The sequence below is a fragment of the Micrasema longulum genome, unplaced genomic scaffold (assembly GCF_059751315.1).
Source record: "Micrasema longulum isolate JH-2025_06_02 unplaced genomic scaffold, ASM5975131v1 h1tg000993l, whole genome shotgun sequence".
Lineage (NCBI taxonomy): Eukaryota > Metazoa > Arthropoda > Insecta > Trichoptera > Brachycentridae > Micrasema > Micrasema longulum.
The window spans coordinates 143847-165289 of NW_028278181.1; the positions used below are offsets into that span (position 1 = coordinate 143847).

At 32.3% G+C, this 21443-nt stretch overlaps 2 protein-coding genes across 2 annotated transcripts; both read right to left on the reverse strand.

Annotated features, from left to right (window-relative positions):
* LOC148277694 (uncharacterized) lies at positions 1–3947 on the reverse strand. The gene is made up of 4 exons (XM_088232525.1): positions 3869–3947; positions 3239–3465; positions 1584–1860; positions 1–370 (listed from the first exon to the last, which is right to left on the reverse strand). Exons 1-4 carry the CDS (start codon positions 3924–3926, stop codon positions 54–56), a joined length of 879 nt encoding a protein of 292 aa, XP_088088651.1. The 5' UTR covers positions 3927–3947; the 3' UTR covers positions 1–53.
* A 4070-nt stretch (positions 3948–8017) lies between these two features.
* Positions 8018–18900, reverse strand: LOC148277695 (uncharacterized). Its single transcript, XM_088232518.1, has 4 exons — positions 18823–18900; positions 16506–16732; positions 11246–11522; positions 8018–8608 (listed from the first exon to the last, which is right to left on the reverse strand). The coding sequence occupies exons 1-4, from the start codon at positions 18875–18877 to the stop codon at positions 8196–8198; spliced, it is 972 nt and encodes a 323-aa protein (XP_088088644.1). The 5' UTR covers positions 18878–18900; the 3' UTR covers positions 8018–8195.
* Positions 18901–21443: the final 2543 nt, after the last annotated feature.

Here is a 21443-nt window from a genome sequence, read left to right on the forward strand (position 1 = left end):
TTTATTTTGATACCACTAAAGGCCGTGATCATCGTTTATTCTAATGAGTTTGATTACATTTCGGGAATCGGAACTACACTCTCCGTAAGCTGATCGCACTTGATGTTCCAAGGTTCCTCGACGAAGTACATGTGTACAGAGATGACTCCATACTTGTCGGTCAATATGGGGAGGCAGGTCGGTCCTAAGGGCACCGTGAGCTGGACTCCTCGTCCGTTTATTGCCTCGTACCAGTTTCTTTCAGCGTACTGTGTCTTCCCGAGGATCTGCCAACCGATACCGACGAGGTTCCCCTCCTTCACCATGAGGAAGAACGGGTAAAAGTCGGCGCAATCCAGTTCGGCAGTGGCGTTGTAATAGTAGTGAATACCTTTAAAAGACGCAGAAATTAAAACAAAAGCAAAAAAAAAAAAACAGACATTAAAAACATTTTACAGAAAAGAATATAAAAGTCCAGGTATCCATAGGACTCATCGGCTGGTTTAAGTGACCCCTTTTTATGCTGTAACATTCACCATTCTGCCTATATTAATATCTACACTCCTTCGGCTCTTTATAGTGGTTTTCCGTTGTCTTTTCTGGTGGGGTTTCTGTAAAGGTCGCCTCAGCTTATGTTATAAATGAAATATTACAACCAGAGTAATCTTTTTTTTTTAAAAGGGTAATACAATTCTATACAAAAAAGTTTCAACTAAAATATTTCAAAACTTTTTTTTTTTTAAGTATTACCGGAGGTAAAATTTTACGTATAAATAAAGGAAAATGTCACAAAAATGTATGTGATTTAAAATGCTTGTATATGTTTTCGAAAATTTAAATTTTGCTTCGACTAACTTTCATGTTCAATTTATTATCTTCAAACTATTACAAAAAAAAATTAGAACAGAGATGAAGATAAGAGGAGGTAATACAGAAGTCAAGGCATCTACGGGGCTTATGACCTGTCAATGGATTGTTTAAGTGCCACTTTACACACTGTGCAACATTAACCATTCTGCCCATATTTGAACATCTATATTCCTTTAATTCCTTCATCTGTTGATGTTTGTGAAGTTAAAGAGCCGAAACCTTTATTTTTGCGGGTGAGATTCATCTAATTGAATTACATCACACCTACACACCAGGACAGGTCATAAGCCCTGTAGATTCCTAGACTTCTATATAACCTTCTCTTAAATGATCTTTATCTATGTTTTAATATGTTAATATAAACAGCTCCCCAGGGAGTTGAATCTAGTCCTTGTCTACAAAAATTTGAACAAAATCAAAATATTGTTAAAAAAATTTAGTTCAATACTTTGTCTTTATTGAGATCCCAGATACCTAAGTTGAGTCAATATTTGAAATGGCGCAATCCGCCGGTTTTAAAAGTAATTATATTTTAGTAACAGTATATTTTTTAACAGAAATACCTTTGAAAAATATTATTTTCATCTAATTTATGTTTTTTTATTATTGCGCGATTAAAAAAATACATTCGTTTTAAAATAGCGAATCGTATGATTTCCTAATTTTACGTGCGTTTTACCAGACTACAGCCTTAAAGCGTCAAAATTATGTACAAACAAACGAATGTCTCTTACCCATGGCTGGAATACAGTTCTGCCATTTGTAAGCTGTCTTGGTCTTGATTCCTTCTACATCAGTAGGAACCTCTGTGAAGGCATTTCCACTCTTGATCCATAGTCCGTCTCCGAACTTAGCTGCTGACGGCCTACCGCCTGCAGCTACCGTAGTTGGATTTACTATATAGTACGTGGAGGTCCAGTACATAACGTTGTTAATGGTCTTCTTTTCAAATACGTTGAAACGAGTGAAGTCGTAGGGAACGTCCTTACCGTCCAAATCCGTAGCAGGAACCTAGAAAAATTCAAATGAATATGGTGTATTTTAAATGACTCAATTTTTGAATGAGGTATTTCAGTGTTTTATCAAACTCAGCTCATTATTATTTTTTTTTAAATTTTCATACGCTTTCAAGAAACTTCACAACACAAATTCTTTATTACAATATTTGAGTTTGTCCAAATGTTTGTAGACAAAAGAAAGGATTTCACCCCCTCGGGAGTCGTTAAGATTAACAAATTACAACAGGGATGGAGAATACCTTACAGAAGGGAATATGGAGGTCTAGCCATTTACAGGGCTTATGACCTATCAATAGCTGGTTTAAGTGGCCACTTTACACACTGTGTAACATTTATCATTTTGCCTATGTTTGAACATTTATATTTCTTCAATTTTTCCATTTATCCACTTGTAAGAAAACATTTTTTGTATCTGTTTCCGTAGTACTGAACTTTCTCATTGCAAAACGGGTTTTCTTTTATGAAAAATCAGAATAATACAAGATCTAATGCATTTTTCTTGACTTAAATTACAAAGACTTAAGATTTAAGTATAAAAAAAATTAAAATGTTTTGTCACCCGTAGACAAGCCTTGGCTGTGCGAAAACAACAATACAATTATGTAGGCTGTTTTATTGTAAAAATAAATAAATAAAATAAAAAATAAAAAGAATAATATTTTTCAATACCGGTATTTCAAAATAACTCGTCTTTTGCTTAATGTCGCACGACGTTACAGCTCCTTTTCCAGCGGGATTTTAAGCATCTTTTAAAAGTTAAGTGGTTAAAAAACAGACTTAACGAAAAATAGAAAAATTTTATTAAGGCTCATTCGCTACGTCTGCCTATTTTTATCAGAACCAAATATGATGATGACATCTTTGTACTTTTTTAAAAATTTTCCACTGTGTTTAATAACAATAATTACACCTTTACCATTATATCTTTGAAAATTTCAATAGATTGTAAGATTGTTTAGATTAAGTGTAATAATATAATATATATTCATGAATGCCAATCTGTTAGGACTTTCATAAACCTGTTGATTGGGTTTAAAAAAAACAGATCTGCAACTTTTAAGTCAATGATGGTCACTTGTGGATCGTATACGCTTTTTTTTAAATATTTTTTTTAAGCTAATTAACAGGTTTATTGAACGCCTAACAGATTGGTTTTAATGAGTACCAACTCGTTTATTTATAATAACACCTAATCTTGCCAAACTTAAAATCTTTTTAAATTTACAAAATATATAATTATGGCATAATCTAGGGCATCTAGGTGGACTTAGCTAGTGTGTCATCGCGAGTCAGGAGTGACAACACCGCTTGATTCTTGAATGCTTGCATTTACTGAAGAAATACAATGTAATTTAACAACATTTACTTACACCGATCTGAAGTCCAGCGATAAATCCTTTACCATCATAAATTGGGCAGACTCTTACATCATTAGGGGACAGGCAGAGGGTGGTAGCCCCGAGACTATTGGTTGTAGAAACACGCACCCAACCCTTGCTTAAGGCAGTAGTAAGGTCCTTCTCGATTGGCCAGAACGAGTCGACTCCTACTCCAGTTGAGATAGGGGAAAACTTCACTCTGAAGTCGAGCCATTTTGCTAAACACCAAATAAAACATAATTAAAATCGCGCATTGTAAAAAACGTAAATATCTTGAAGAAGGATTGTGGTCCAATGAGTAGTATCGCGGACCACAAGTCAGAAAGTTCAAAGTTCATACCCCGCTCTGCTTAATTTTTTTCCCGTGTTCAATTTTTTAAAATTATTATTCTTTTATATGCACATTAAATTACAACATTAAAAATGGCAGTCAAACTATGGTAAGTAACCTCATTATATGCATAATTTCATTTATTTATAGAAGCGTTATAGGGTGATTGCTATCGGGTTGATAACACACGATCAGGATCCTGGTTCTATTACACAGAACGGTCAAGAAAATTAATGTAAAATATGGTAATTTGAAAAACAATGTTAATAAGAACAAAGTATTTTTCTTACACGTATCAGCCAACGTACTCCCCACAAAAAATAACAAAATAACACTACTGTACTTCATTGTAAAAAGGTATCTGTCAAATGGTGAACCGTTCAGTCCCTTTTAAAGCATTTTTATTTTCAGTTTTAATCAATGATAAAAAATGCGTAAATAAGATAGCCAACATAATAAAGTTATCGCCACTAAGACGTAAATAAAATTTTATAGTATTTTAATTAAAAACTAATTAAAATTAGAGCTGACATTATAAAAGTGAATGTTTTTTTTATTTTTGAGCTTAAATTAAAATTATTTTTAAAAAATCGCAAAAAATATTAAAATACCAATGAACTCACTGTTTCTGGTGATACAAGTGTTATCAAACAAATAACATTGTACGCATTTTACATCTTCTTGTTGTGCCTTTTCCGATATCATCGACGCACTATGGAACCATAAACCACGATAAAAAGTTAAAGTGTAATTTTTTTTTTTTTTTTTAATGATTTTTCACTTATACACAGATAAATTGTGTAATAAAGAACTTTTTTAAAACCAAAAATTGCTGTGGTTTCATTTTTTTCATTATAATTATTTTTTTAATTGTAAACCCCTAAGGTCTCAGCCCAAGACATTTTCCTAGGGCATTCAATATCAAGACATTGCAACTATCCCAAATTAAGAATTCATGATTTTTGCGATTCATTTTTCAATTTATTTTTATTTATGTAAGTACCATGCGCAATCCGTTCATAGAACGCATAGAACCATTGATTCCCCTAAATTTATCCAAATAAAGTTTATGAAATAGCATGTTTAATGAATTAATTATTAGTCATACTACCTTACATTTAGATAACTATAAACAAATAATGATTTTTTTAATAATCGTAAAAAATTGCGGAGGAGTTTTACTATCGCCTTTAAAAAATGTTAAATAGCAACGTAACCCCAAACACATCCATTCATCAGCGCTGCCATGCGCTTACTGATCGGCGCGTACTTGCCACTGGCTGGCTGCTTATAAAATTATTTTAATGTCGTATGGTACCAAATTTTAAATTCCGTTCCAGCGCAGTACTGAACGCAAAATCCACGCGCAGGCGCGGACTAAAATTCTCTCTAAAAAACTTTAAAAAAGGCTATGGAAGCAATTGAAACATACCGATGCATTATTTTCCGTATATTTTTTATGTTGTTTAGACGCAATGCTACCGCAACGCCGCGCAGCACAGATGCGATTATGGTATTTTGACACTGAACACAATTTAATAAAAATTATTTTGTGATGGAGTAGGAATACAAAATAAAATGTAGAATTTAATTCAAACATGGCATCAATAATAATGTTTATTTGGCATTAGAAAAAAGTTTATAATTTATTTTATTGATTTTTCAGGTTCAAATAATGATCAATTATTTTTCGTTGAAAAGTCATGTTTTTTAACAAGATAATATCTATTTTGGTTTCACTGCAATTTTTTCAAATAAAATATAACGCCACAAAATATTTCACCGTTGTTTATTTAAGTATATATTAAAGTAAAGCTGGTTGATTTGTTATAACAATTTATTACTAGATGTGTAAAATTATAGTTATTATTTCTAATCATATGTATGTAGTATTTAGTTTGTCTTTAATTTTTTAAGGGCAGTGTTTATTATTATGTACCAATTACCTATATAATAACTGCTTGCCAAATCAAACACTCCACCGCACGCCTCTGGTAAGTATGTTAAGTACAATGAATCGCACAGTATTATAATAAAGTGCAAAATATTTGTATTGTCATAATATGCAAAATAAATACAGGTATAATATGATTCCCCACTCGTGTGGTGATTTTGTGTTATTTTTTAGTTTTGTAATAGAGCACTGTTATGTTTCATTTATATATATATATATATATGTTAATGTTGAATCCTATTTTTCATTTAATATATAAAATACGGGATATAATGTTCGGAGGATTAATTCGATATCCGCAGCAGCACAAAAAGGAATCAACAATATTTAAAACAAATCATTTTTCATTAAATTTACAGTGGCCTGATAAAAACTGCGTAGTCCAGTGATTAGGGATAACTCAAGAAGATTTTAAGCCAGTCGGAAATTTAAATTGTCAATAATCTTAAATTTAACATCAAACATTGATTCAATTTAAACAACAAAAAAAACAAATCGGGATGTTCATAATTTTTGACATTGGCTCTCTTTTGTTGTTTTCTACTTCGTAAACAATCAATCGTAATTTGTATTAAATTCGGTAATAAATATAACCGATTGTGGTTATATCAAATTATGACAACTTATTTGATTGATTGATTGAATGAAAAATTAACTGTAATGAAAAATGATTGAATTAATAATTCCAGTTTAATTTAATGAGTATCTTCGTGATTGATTCGTGATAAAATTAAACTTCAAATAAAGTTGTTATTTTCACTGTTTACTGCCGTAGTATATTATTTATCAGATCTCAATCTACATCTCTTTAAAATAAATACAATAATTTGTTTATGTAAGTGTATTTTTACCGTTTTCTTTTCCAGGTACAACGGTAATTAAATACATTTTCTCTTGACACCATACGCTCAAATTATTATACAAATTATTAAAAAGTCAAAACTAGTCACTGTTATAGTAAGAACTATATAACAGTGGCTAGTTTTGACTTTTTTTGTTGGTAATCTACCAAAATGATTATTAATTTTTACCTATACATAAGTTAATAATTTGTTAGTAATATCATTATAAATGATTATTTTTCTGTAGTTCTGTGAAAATCAACTCAAACAGCAATTATTATTAACCACGCGATAAACGTAGCTATATTCTACACTATTTTTATACAATAATTTAACAACAGTTTATTAACAAATACCACATTGACATTCAGCAGATATTTTCATTATGATTTAACTGTCAATACAAAGCACTGGCCGATTCCATTTAAAATGAATTATGGCAAAAATCGCCACTGCGAACGCCACATGTCCTATGTGATACATGATATATATGTCAACGGTATCCTATCAAAGAAAAATAATCCTTCGGAAACAACGTTCAAAATACTAGTTTCCAAATAATATTTGTAGTGTGTAAGCTTGTTTTAATACTAAGAAAGCTGACCTGGGTTAAAGATGTAAAACATAGTGTACTTTTTGGTATGAAAGAATCAGCTGAGGTAATCGGCTACTTTCATCGTTCACTAAGAACAGGCTGGGCGCTGGGCGCACAGCATGTTTATTTTTTTGTTGGAAGATATAACGGTGGGGGTTTATAATAAATAATAATTGTTTTTATTTATTTTCCCATAAACATGGTTAATATTATGAAAGTCATCAACATCAAACCGTAAAGTTGACTGGGCCGAACATAGTTCTGGCTCGCAACGCGTAACTCGACGCAACGTCAGCTCGGACAAGTAATTAAGCGTCATGCAGCGATAGAATATGCACATTTAATATTGGCATTTCGTGTCGCCCGTCCATCAGCTCCTCGCCAATGCTCGCTATTGTAAATTCCTTCTGTACAAAATTGTAAGGATGTAACTCGTGTGTATCTACTCAATAAATAACTTCAATTGTAATCCATCTTTCTCATTTAACCTCAAATCAATTCTCGCGCACCCGTCACCAATTAAACCAACATGCAAATAATCGTTGTCTGCAAAAATTTGGACAAACTCAAAATAATGTCGATAAATCCACCTGGTCCATGAAGAAGTATAGAAATTGAAAAAATAACATTTTCAGGCGTTCCCTAGTATGAAGGTGAAATAATTCAATGAGATGAATCTCGCCCGCATAAATAAAGGTTCTTTAGCTCTTTAACTCTTTAACTCTTTAAATATGGCCAGAATGGTATATGTTAAACAGTGTGTAAAGTGGCCACTTAAACCAGCCAATGACAGGTTATAAGCTCTGTAGATGCCTAGACTTCTATTGCCTTCTCTAAAATGTTATTCATGTTAACATGCAAATATTTAATAACATTTAGTAAAATGTTTGACCACAGAGTTAATGCTTTAAATATTAATAATGTAAAATTACCTAGTTACGCAATTAAATTATTTGGTTTACACAATAACTGGGTGAAAAATAATTTGTGTACGTTTTTTCATATATTTATTTTTACTCTTTAATTATATTAATTTCATTAAACATCGTTTATACCCAGATACTACTGTGGTTTTATTTTTATTTTCAATGGTTACTTAAAAACAAGGCTGTTCGAATATCAAGAACACTAAAAGTATTTGAACTGAAAGCATTTTGATTAAATTATGTAATTTTTATTGAGTTGCAGGAAGTTTATTGTGTCAATTCTCAAATAACGATAATTTCTTAGATTATATTATCTTCACTCTTACTCTTCTCTTTCTTCGCTTTATTTTCGGCTTCTTTCTCGGATTTTTTGTACTTCATTTCGAGGAAAATCTTTGGCAGTCCAGTTATTGGAACTACGCTGTCTTTCTTTTGATCACACTGGATTTTCCAGGGCTCTTTCCCAAAATAGGTTCGAATAGAAGTCAGTCCGTACTGTCCGGCTAGGTCTGAGAGGCACTTTGGAGCCAGAGGAACAGCCATCTCGATCATTTGACGATCCACTTCATCGTACCAGTTTCTCCCTGATGGGGTGACCTTCCCAAAGAACTCCCAGCCGATTCCAACCACTTGTTCCTTGGCCACGAGCAAGAAAAACGGCTCCAGATCGGAGCAAGATGTGGTCTTTGAGATGTTGTAAAAGTATTGGGTTCCTTTGAAAAGGTAAAAAAATATTACAATATATAGGAATTTTTATAATTATAATTAATAAATAAATTATTTAGTTTAGTTCTTAAGTAGATTCTTTACATAAGATTCATTGAATCACTTATGAATATCAAAAAATTACAACTACGAGTATAAATACAATTTAAAAATTAGTAAATTGAACTCAACAAACAAATAAATTAAAATCGAAAACACAATTTAAATCAACCAACTTAATCAAAAAGTCACAAATCTAATGCCAAGCCAAAGTCTCGCAAATATTCTTCAACTCAATAATAGCTTTTTCCAAACAGCTTGTGCTTTATAAAAACTTTAAAATTATTTGTTGTAGAATCGTTAGCATTTTGAGGCAAAATATTATTTTTTTGGAGTAGGCACAACTAGCTTATCTTTATTTCTTGTGTTGAACCTATGTAAATCTCTGTTTTTTTCTAATCATTGAAATTTTTGTATACATAAATCAAGTTTTCATAAATATATTGACATGTGAGTATCAATACATTGATTTATTAGAGCTTATATTATTTAAGTGATTTTCAGGGATTAAGAAATATAGCTGAACTGAGTCTGTTCGATAACCCAGCTATATGTGGAACCCATTGAAGCTTATAATCTAATTTTATATTATATTTAAGAATACAGTCGTCTCAATAAATAATTTTCCAAGAAAGTTATTTTGCTATATCATTGAAAATTTTGTATAGTTTAATATGACTTCTGAGAACGTAATAATCAATTCATAAAAATACAAAATATCTCATCAACATAATAGCATACGGTTCATCAAAATATTTAATAAGCCTATGTTATTGTGTAAGCGCCCGAAGGTAAACCTTGGTATTTTTTATTTATATCCCTACAGAGATGAGGTAAAATTTTTTCAAATTCAGGATTATGGATATTCGAGCGTTTACAGGGCTATGACCTGTCATTGGCTGGGTTAAGTGGCCACTTTTAAGTACTACAACATTCCCCATTCCGCTTATTAGCGAATATCTACACAGATAACATTTTTGATTTTTGTATATATCTTACTAAACGAGAAATCATTCACAAGCGAGTTGGAGCGCCATCTATGTATTGATATTGAAGTTAAGTATTTTAATTAGCCGATTACTTTATTTTATGTAGTTAAGACTCTTCCGAGTTAAATTAAGTAAAAAATATATACCTACTCCCCCTTCGGAGAAATTCAGATTTGTGTACAAATACACGTACCAAAATAATGTTGTGTAAACCTTGGTGGCAAAAAATGTTTGATTGGAAATATATAATTTTTTTTAAATTTAAGTTTGTAAGTGAAAATTCTTGATGGCAGTTCATTGTAATTTATCATATAAACAAAAGACGAGTGATACTTTAATCTACAAATTTGGAATATCCAGCGACCAGTTTCGTGGCTTTCGCGACATCTTTGCGACATATTTCGCGACATCGCGACCAGTCTCGATTTCTATTTTCGAGAAATTTTGCCGTTCAATTAAATGCTCTAATTTTTACCGCAAGTAAGATATTTTATACCTAATTTACCGGACCACTGAATTTGTTAATTGAATTGAAATTGAATATCTAAATCAGTCATCAAAATGAACGTGGTTATGCAGAAAGCAGCCAGCTTTAGAAAAAAAGCTGAGATAATTTCACGTTTGTGAAAATAGTGAACAATCACATTTACGCAACAAATGGAACGTTTTTGACTTTGACAAAATGATTAAGAATTAATACATTAGTTTTATTTTTTATTACAAACAAGAATCTATTTATTAATAGTATTTAGCAGTTTTAATGGTTTTCAAAGTACCGTGAGATTTTTCTAGTGTTTCTAGGATAAAGCGCCACATCACTCTATCTTTTCAAACAGATCTTGCATCCTCTATATTCATACATCTTCTCATGCATGCGTACCAATTATTCCGACTTTTAACATGCCCATCTTCAAGTATTTCTTGGATTTGGTCATGCCATGTCTTTCTCGGTCTTTCTTTATTTTTGCATCCATCAACATTCGCATTGTAAATATTCTTAGCCGTTCTTTCGCCAACCATTCGCTCTACATGTACAAACCAGCGCAGAGCTCCTTTCTTGATTTTGTCGACAATGCTTATCTCAGCCGTACATAATGTACAAATCTCAACATTTATGCATCCATCGTACATAATTTTACCACTCATTCGCCTGAGATATCGCATTTCGACAGCATTCAGCCTACTTTCATTCCTGTTTTTCCAAGTTCATACTTCGCTCCCATGCACCAGGGTCGGGACCAGGACTCCATTGTGAACTGCTAACTTTGCCTCTCGCGACAAACATTTATTGCCAAGGTTTATTTAAGTGCACCGTTCACTCTGTTCCTGGCACTCACCCTCATTTCAATATATTTTTCAGTAATTTCATCCCTAGCAAATATACTTCCCAGATACACAAATTCCTCTACCTGTTTTAGTATAACCCCATTCACAGTGATTTCACATTTAGTCATACTTTCATTTCTTTCTATAACTATCACATTTGGTTTATCGACATTCATCAGCAAATCGCTTACCTTGCATATATCGTGACCTTTGTTACCAAAACTGATAACTAATATATAAATCTTTTGAAATTGAATATGATTTATTTACCCATCCCAGGAAGACAGTTTTGCTTCTTATACAAGGTTTTGTTCACAAGATTCTTTTCCAGAGTTTCAATTTGAATATAATTGGCGTTTTGTTTAATCCACAAGCCGTCTCCAAGTTTATCGGCTTTTCTTCTTCCTCCGAACATCAATGTTAGAGGACTGACGATCAAGAATGTAGATGTCCAGTAGTCTGTACCATTAATTGTTTTGTTTGCGAATGCGGGAAAATTGGCGAAGTCATATGGGATTCCCTGGCCTTCAACAGCAGAAGTGGGAATCTGAGAAAATAAATAAATAAAATTAAGTTATTTCGTATCATTCGACCTCAGCGCGTTTGCCCACATCGCAAGAGGTCTTGAATTCTTGGACTGCAATTATTATAATGGAAAGTTCAGGACGTCATACCTTCACCATGGCGGTATAGTTGAAGAGTAATTCTCCCGAGCGATCACCAAGATACTTTACCGACCCTACACCTTCAAGATTTGGGTAAGAACATCGATATGTGGCAAGGGAAAGCGTACGTCACGGTACACATATCGACGCACTAAAGTGACATTACTTCATTATGACGACATAGTTAATTATAAATAAATTCTCTCGAGCGATTATGAAGATATACTACCAATCCCCCCTCTTTCAAGTTTTGGAGTCGGCACATTGGTATGTAGCGACGGGTTTAGTACCCCTCGGTATTTATTTATTTATTTGATACTTTATATACACATACAATTTATATATACATATGAGGGCGGGCAATTTGCCTTAAGGCAATTTCTCCCTACCGACCCAAACCGTTCAGTTTGAGAAAACTATAAATACATGGACATATTGAATCATACAAGTTTATACAAAAATTAAAAGCAAAGATTAAAATATATATACATATATATATATATATATATATATGTATATAAAATTTAAAATAATTTTACTATACTATGAAGAGAAGAGAGGGGATGGGAAGGAAAGAAGAAGGATAAAAGAACAATTTAAATATTTAGATAGTGACATTTCAATCTTGACTTAAATGTAAATAAAGAAGGGGCGCCTCTGACATTAGTGGGTAGATTATTCCACAATCGAGCAGCTACTACTGTGAAAGAGGAAGCAAGAAAATTAGAGCACGCATATCTACGCATTAAAAGTGTCAAAAATTTTGTTCCTTCAAGAAATTTTTCTTTTAATTATGACTTTTTAATTTTTTTAATGATTCCGAGGTTGTCACTTTTTTTCTTAAAGGCCCATATAAAATGTGAGAGAGAAATAAGTCAATTTTGAAGTCGAATTCTATTCTGACATAACTGTCAGTTTTGAAAACTAACGGCTTGATGCACAGATAATGTAGCTAGATTCTGGCCTATTGACATATAAAAGCATCTGGGCGTAAAAATGTTGCCAATATAAAAAAAATATTTAGTTATCTTTGATTTACTATCTTGCTGAGTGTACGGTATCGAAACGTCAAAATAGCTGACTTTGTAATCGCTCAGTAGAAAAATATAGACGACAATTAAGCAAACCGCATTATTAATTGTCATAACTCGAAAAAAAATCATGTTCATAAAAGCATTTTCTGCTTGAATTGGGATTTATTGGAATCTATGGTCGCTTTGAAATTACCATTTTTTATCACAAAAGCTTATTTAAAATATAAATGAGATTTTTTTAAAATTTTATTTAATTAAGTAAGGAACGCGGACTAAATTTTCGAGGTCACTGGTTGGATTCTATCATATCATGTCGAGATGATAAGTTGGTAGAACATACCGAGGTAGATAGAAATAGTACAGAAATTAAGAATTACGTCTCGGTATGTACCTATGAAGATAGCCTTTATAATCGCGGCCCTGATATAGTCAAAATAAAACATTTATTAAAATAATCGTTTTTACACAAGAAAATTAGTATCTGAACTAACACCTAAAGCATATTACTGATTATATTACTTCCGCGTAACAAAAATTATCTTGATACAGTGCTATCTGATAGCACCACCAATGATCGGTGTACCTACCAATGGGCAAAGCCCTTTACGGAAGGCGAATAATGAATCATTAGCATTTCTTATATTTTTCTTAAGGATCAAAAAGGTATTTTCCGTTCACAATATTGACATAAACGGTAGCCTGGCAATCCAAAAACGGGTATCCACTCGTTTAAGGATAGTCTCATGTAAAAATGTGTCAAACCATAAAATCGAAAGAAATGAGTTAATGTTATGAGTTTAAACTTTGTTATACCTCGATGTGTTATCCAAAAACTATGCCACTGGACTAAAAACAATGTAACACTACTTTAAGGTGCTTAACTTCAAGATGCCACACAGATACAACTTGCATCTATCTTGGTACGGATTTACTTATTTCATTTTATTTTATTTTATTTCATTGGAAAGCCAACAGACATTTATAAATTTATAAGATACAATTATATTGTAAATACATATCATAAAGTCCAATTAGAGCTTCCAAATAATATTGTTATTGTAAATGTTGTCACATAAAAATTATATACGAGTATAACATAAAATAACAAAAATTATAATATTACTAAAAATGTAAATGTAATACATTTCAACAATATTTTGAGTTTGTCCAAATTTTTGTAGACATGGACTGGATTCAACTCCCTGGGGAGCTGATAACATTAACATATTACAACAGAGATGAAGAACATTTCAGAAAAGGTAATATAGAAGTCTAGGCATCTACAGTGCTTATGACCTGTCATTGGCTGGTTTAAGTGGCCACTTTACACACTGTGTAACATTCACCATTCTGCCCATATTTGAACATCTATATTCCTTCAAATCTTTCATCTGTTGATGTTTAAGAAGTAATTATATAAATTGAAAAAAGAAAATTTTCAGGCGTTGCCTAGTATGTAGGTGAAATAATTCAATCACACGAATCTCACCCGCATAAATAAAGGTTTCAGCTCTTTAACTTCACAAACATCAACAGACGAAAGAATTGAAGGTATATAGATGTTTAAAATGTTATTAATATAAATACAATTTAGTTTCTGATTACACATATTGCAGGTTTTATTTACAAATGATTTTTTAAAAGATTTAGTGGAACATTTGGAAATTTTAAATAGAGATTTGTTTCTGCTCTGCGTTACTGGGACTCTAAAAGTAGTAAGTGATAGAATCTTAAGGAAATCTATCGTGTTATTTAAATTTTTATACATAAAAATGGCGTCAGCCATGTTCCTTCGAGTTTGGAGTTTAGGTAAGTTTGTTGATTCATTTTGACTTGTATTCTTAGTCAACCGTCTAAAATTGAAATATGATATTATTTTTTATTGTATAGATTCAATTCGGTTAATGTATTTTTTGTATTGAGGGCTCCAAACCTTCATAGAAAGATTGTAACAAAAAATAATATTGGAAATATACAAAGCACATTATATTCTACTATTAGGGATTATTTATAAATATTTTTCAATGTACGCATTGTATTAATTTTATTTTTAATATGTAAATGATTTTTTTTTTTTATTCATATTATTATTATTAACATTATTACTAACGTACTGTCGCGAATTATGATTTATATGAGGCTAACAAACAATATTGCAGAAATGTGTACAATGTAGAATGCGAAAGATGCTTTCTTTGCCAAAAATGCCGACAAGTTTTGTTTATTACGAACGGGCATTAACTTTTTTTACTTTAGGGCTTCATATGGGAGGTAAATCTTAATGGGCCTGCCACACACTCGACGAGCGGCATGGGAAGTAGCGAGGAAAGGAGGCAGATACGTAGTGTGGCAACATTACTCGTCATGCCGCACGTCATGCTCCTCGTCGTGCCTACCGCTCCCTATATAGGGACAATATTGTCAGTTTTTTTGCAATTTAAGCGCGAGTGGGCGGCCACATAATTGCGCGGTCGCAGTACGCATCGAGCGCTCACACAAGACGCACACGTCATTTTTGAATGATGTATATTTCTTTTTATGACTTTTTTTTTGTATTTTTATAATTTTATTTTTTTAACTATATGCTTAAGAGCTGAAACAAAGTAAAAAAAAATGTAGGATAGTTGAATGAAATACATATTAATAAAATACAAATTGATAAAATCCATATTAAAAGTAAAAATAGCAAACAAAAATCCCACAAAGGCGTGGCCTGTTCGTGGGTATACAAGATGGCGGCCTCCGTGGTGTAGTGGTCAAGACGCTTGACTCACGCACGGAAGGTTCCGGGTTCGATTCCCGGTGAGAACACAAAAATTAAAATGTTATTTTTCTCAAGCCTGGGTGCTCTGTGATGTAATTCACCACTGTAATTAGGCCTCCTGGCCTGTTGTGGTGCAAAAGAAAATGTAAATGTAAAAAAAAAAAAGATTTTTTTTTTGAATTTTTGCTCCTATAAAAATAGACAGGTATATTTTTTTTTGTGTAATTTAAGAAAGAGAAAAGAAAATATTGTGTTTAAGATTATAGGGCACTTTTTTCTTTTATAGTAATTTTAAAAACATGTAAAAAAAAACATTTAAATATTCCATCATTCCATATTATTAAACATTGATATAATAAGCTGTACTAAAAATGCATAGCGCGCCCGCTGTCACAGTTTCATCATCCGTTGTATAGAAAGACAAATGACAAATGCGGAACGTCGCGATTAATTGCGCGAGTAAAGCAGTGTGTGGGCGGAGAGAGCGCCATCGGGCAAGAGGGCGGCAGCACGAGGAGCATGAGCATGAGCAGCTCAATGACATAGTGTGGCGTGTCTATAAGGTGTTTTTATCATCTGATTTAGAACATGAAGTTTTTATTTACATATTTTTTTATTCAAAATTTTCTAAATCAATAAAATAGATAAGTACTAATTTTACATTTTTAAAAATACAGATTAAAACACTTTTTTAAAGCAACATTTTTTAAAGCAACACCGCTTGTTTGCAAATCTACAAAAGTAGCACAAATCGTCGTATTTCAAAATTTGTCCAATTTGATTTAAATGTATTTTTTTTTTTTCAAGGTGTATCTGTTTTTCTTAATGTTTTTGATTGAGCGGATATAGTCTAACTGTAATTGTTTACGTAAGAATATTATTTTTAAGTAGAATTTACGTAGGTAAACAAGCCACAAAAAGTGGTTTGGTAAGGTTTTTGTATTTGTTAGGTTTATTTTTTTTGTACGTGTCTTAATTTTTGTTCATGTTTATCTTGATAATTAAATAAAATTACAAAAATCAGCAACACTGGTGATTCATGTTTTTGTACAGGCATTTTTACTTACAGCATACTGCAATCCAGCAATGAATCCTCTTCCATCGTATAAAGCGCAGACCCCTAAATCAGTTTTCGATGCGCAAACAGTTTTGAGTCCAAAGTCTGTAGGATTAGTGACAATTGTCCAGTTAGCGGCTTGAGCTTCACTAAGAGTGGTGCCAATCTTCCAAAAGCCATTTATTCCGTCCGTTGTTGTGCTCATAGTGAACTTAACGCGAATTTTATCCCAGTTTTCTGTAAAAAAAAATGGTTGAAATATCAATATTAAATCAAGTCTGCTTACACAAATCTGCCCAACTGACTGTTAGGAGTTTGAACAGTCAGTAGGGTCACAGTGAGACAGTTTGCTGGAGAGTATGATTCTATAAAATGCTATAAACGCCCAGTTGCATTCCACCGGCAATACTAATAGTCCAACTCGTTAGCGTCTTCGTTGCAAACCCTGGGCAATGGGGTCACACTCATAACGGTGCGATCACAGCAGAAAATAAGAGGATGAAAGGCGGGTTTCTGGCGCCTTGAAAATTAGAGTGGCGCAGGACCGAGGTACTTTGCTGTGATCGCCTTCGTCAGGGGGACCTGACAAGGTCCCACAAAGACAAGAAGCCTTCACAAAATAAGATCACCTTTAATTGGTAACACTAGACTTATCAACGTTGCACTCCCACTGTACAATGGCTAAGACGCCTTACCTCACGCCCATTACCAATGAGATCGCCAAAATTAAATACAACTTTTCTCAATCCAGGGAACAAAATTAATACAATTAACTATTGATGTACCGTTTTTACTATAAAACCTTTGTTCCTTATTTCCAATATATTGTATCACAACTTAACACTTGGTTTTTGGTATCATGGAGTATTGAATACACTATTTTATTAAATATATGTTATATTGTATTTTTTTTTAAATTTATTTATTTACGGATATAATTAATAGGGTCTAAATATTACAATAAAAGAATAGTTTAAAACATTAAAAAATAAAAAAAGAAGCATTGTCAAACATAAAAGACATTAAGACAAGATCTAGACTATTTATTTAGTGCTCGTTTAAATCGTTGTAAACTAAAACCAAGGAAGTCCTAATCATGTATTAATTTAACAATACGACAGAGAGGAGTCATTGGAGAATTAAGGCCATAGTTTGTTTTACACTGATCGATGAACAGTACTTCATTGTAATATGGAATATTGAATTTTACTTGTCACAGTAATGACATGGTGGAACATCGATTATACCATTTAGTATGCCGAACATATTATATATGGAATCAATATTAGTTCTACGTTTTTGTAGACTAGAAATATTTGACATCGACTCTATATCAGCATAAGAATAATTACCCCTCTCTAGTCCAAGCGTCCACGCTCTTTTTCGAAGCAAGCGATGTTGGACTGATTCAAGGTGATTTATGCGATTGACATAGAATAGAGACCAGACCACGTAGGCATATTCAAAAAGAGGGTGAACAGTTAAGCAATAAAGAGTTTTGATTGTACGGACATTAGTAAAATCAGAGGATATTCTGTTAATGAAGCCAAATAATTTCAGTAATCTATTTACTGTATTATCTATATACTCGTTTTATGTTAATTTATAGTCCAAAACAACTCCTAAATTTCTGATGGACTTAACTAAATCAATTTTGGAGTTTTCTTTCAGGTACTCGAAGAAAATCGGTTGTTTTGTTCTATGAAATTACATTATTCTGCATTTTAAAAAATTATATAAACACTTTATAATTTATTGATTGATTTGGTGTTTATTTTGTAGAACTCCATATTTAAACTTATAATTAGAAATCAAACACTGATTTGAGTCTACTGAACACTTTATTTTATTTTTACAAATATAAACATATAAAAATAAAAACTTCGTGACAATTGTTTCGCCTTATTAGGGCATTTTCAAACGAATGTAAATCATTCGTACCGATGAAGACAGCGATTATGAACGCTGTCTTCATCGGTACATATCGAGACGATTTAAACTAAAATTATATTTATTTACGAAAATATGTATATGTGTCAGAAAAAACATAGTGTCTTTGTCGATAACCGGTAATTAAACATGTTCCCAAAAAAATTGTTAACATGTTCTATTTTTCATCCAGAAAACTTAATTTTACTTTGTTAATTTGTAGAAATTTTAATTTCCTATTAGAATACGAGACCTGGTGTCATCAGATGGCAAAAAAAATCAGAAAGAAGTTAATAATCCTTTGTTCTTAGGTAAATGCATTGAAACCGATACGATAAATGCATTTTATCATTGAAATTTTTTTCTATCAAAATCATTGATATTTTAAATATGCTTACCATTTTCATCAGCGCTGGCCAGAACAGCCAGAAACACAATTCCTAATAATTTCATGATGGAAGCTAAATGTATACTAATTTGTTATTTACTAACGTGTTCTTACTTATATACAAACCATTTAATATAACGTTGTCGTCATGTATTTTTTCCTCCGTATTTACTAACCTTTGAATCAGATTATTCATTGTCGTTCGAAAATCGTGTTCGCGAATAACGAAAAGATGATTAAATTAAAATGAGGAAAAATCTACAATAAGGCCTTCTTCCGAATTTAAAGTTTTTTTCGTAAATTATTTGTTGGTAATATTAAAGTATTAGAAGAGAGGTGAAAAACATTTTAAAGAAGGAAATATATCATTCTAGGAATCTACAGGGCTTATGATAAAGGGATGCCCGGTGGGCCGATCACGTGAGACCTGAAGGGCTAAATTTCTTACCTAGTAAATGTCGGTGACAGCCGACTGTGACCTTCTTTTTTAAATATAAATTATAAAATTTATTTCTATTCATACAAAAGATATTCAATGTTTATTGAGCGCTCCTCAGCATATGATAATATTATGCATCTGAATCACAAGCTACTTGTGTACTACAAATGTATGACCTTAAAAAAACATTATTTTAATGCGTAAAACATTTTCGAAAATATAAACGTAAATGCAAACAAACTAGAATAAATAAGCAGCTTGTAAGAATGTGCCTTTCTGAAACCTTTCTTATAGATGTAGATTTTTCAAATCCAAATTGTGATTATTGCACTGGAAATTCTCTGTAAATCTCATTGAGATATATAATATATAGGGATGACACTCCATACAAATCTGAGCTAAAAAGTTGTTCCCAAAGGAAAAGGAATGACCAGCGGAAAGAACAAGTATTGTCACGTCATATCACGTCGACTTTGGTAAGCAAAACAAATAGTACAGTAAAAAAGCACGGACTGTTTACATCGGTCTACTGTAAGTTCTATTCAGTATGTCGCTCCCTTCCGCATACGCATTACCTTTGTTTGTCGTTTCATTATACGCCCGACTAACTGAGCAGGACAGAAACGAGAAACAGCTTTCAATTACGTTGTATTTATAATTAATACTGCTAGCATATTAATAAAACGTATTTTCACATAAAAAGAGCTATTTTAAACAAGTATTGAATAAGATCAAAACATTATTTACCGGTGAAACGTTATACCGTCGCTTTTTTATCTTTTCCAGGTCGATTTATGCAGCATCTTAGCAAACACATAGGCATTTTAGTAATTGTGAGGAGAAAACTACCTGAGTTATACTCGCAATAAACTTAATAAGTCCGTTCTATCAAACATATGCTAATTGGCCGCAGGATGAGGGGCAATATTTCGAATGCTCATGTTTACTCTAGTTATATACCTAAATGGTAAATTAAAACTTACGCGAGGTGAGCTATAGTACATTATGGTATATTGCAGCATCAACAGTGAACGGTTGCGTCTTTTGTTGTCAGTGCGTACAATTTTGTGTCAATAATATTACTTCGGTGCGTTATACTGGGTTGGTTTATTACAGGACATCGGCATCGGAGCGTTCGATTAGTTTTCTATTTTTAATTATTTTTATTTTTTATTGACTTTTTGTTATTGTCTTCTTTTTCACGTTTTCGTTGTGTTAACTTTACCTTAGCCATCGGCATTGAGGATCCTGGAGTTTCTTCAGATCTTAAGCGTATTAAAAGACCTAGGAAACATTGTTCCCCTGATTTTCAACCATGCAAACTTCCTTTTCTTGCTCCCGACCTTTCCTCTCCGTCATTTACATATTTGGATAATGCTCCTGGACCATTATTCGAGTTTGTTCAATACCAAGAATCGTCAAAACCCTTTAACCTATCACTTTAAGTAAATTTTTGAATACCATTAAAATTGGTATTAAATTAGGACGTGTGAGAATGGAAAACAAATCAAAAATTTCATTGACCTTTGAGATTGACACCTGCCATAGCAGCAAACAATTTGTTAACATCAAATTTTGTCATTTCTATATCTCTTTTAGCTTGCATTTCATCTTTTAAAGTCATTTAATTAGCTTTTGCCAAAAACTGTCAAGTGTCATTTTGCCAAAAATCCACAAAACTGAATATTAGAAAAATTGTTGAGTCAATTAAGGTCCCTTGTGGAGGAAGTAAGGTTATAAGGCTCGACGTCTCAATTATAAAGATAAGTCGGCTTAAACTGTAACATGGAAACTGTCTTAGTCGATTGACATTTGAGGGCCAAACATTTTATTATAATGTTTATTTATTTAATAATTATTTTAAGGTAGAGCAACACATCTCCCCAACTATGTTGTGTTTTTGATGTTGCCAATTCAATCTCACAAAAGCACAATGCCGATCAACCCTTGGGTGTTACAAATGAAGGGAATCTAATATTAGTAAAACATGCAAAATAGAAAATTCATACAGTGTTTTTAGTTTCTCATGACTAGAACTGACTCGACAAAAAACTATAAAGCATACAATGGCCGCTGGTTATATGACATACAAGAAAGCCTCAAATTTACACCCCACATATATCATTATTTGTTCGAAAAAAAAATCCAAAAACTTTAAACACGTTTCAAGAAATAATGGTTATTCCCAAAAC

Bases quoted from the DNA above. Each gene is read 5' to 3' on its own strand.
- LOC148277694 (XM_088232525.1), bottom strand. From the start codon at position 3,926: ATGAAGTACAGTAGTGTTATTTTGTTATTTTTTGTGGGGAGTACGTTG. The intron at 1,861-3,238 runs GTAAGTAAATGT...GAATTTTTCTAG, and splicing joins TCGCTGGACTTCAGATCGGT to GTTCCTGCTACGGATTTGGA. The intron at 371-1,583 runs GTAAGAGACATT...CGTCTTTTAAAG, and splicing joins GAACTGTATTCCAGCCATGG to GTATTCACTACTATTACAAC.
- LOC148277695 (XM_088232518.1), bottom strand. From the start codon at position 18,877: ATGAAATTATTAGGAATTGTGTTTCTGGCTGTTCTGGCCAGCGCTGAT. The intron at 16,733-18,822 runs GTAAGCATATTT...TTTTTTTTACAG, and splicing joins GGCCAGCGCTGATGAAAATG to AAAACTGGGATAAAATTCGC. The intron at 11,523-16,505 runs GTAAGTAAAAAT...TTATTTTCTCAG, and splicing joins TTGCTGGATTGCAGTATGCT to ATTCCCACTTCTGCTGTTGA.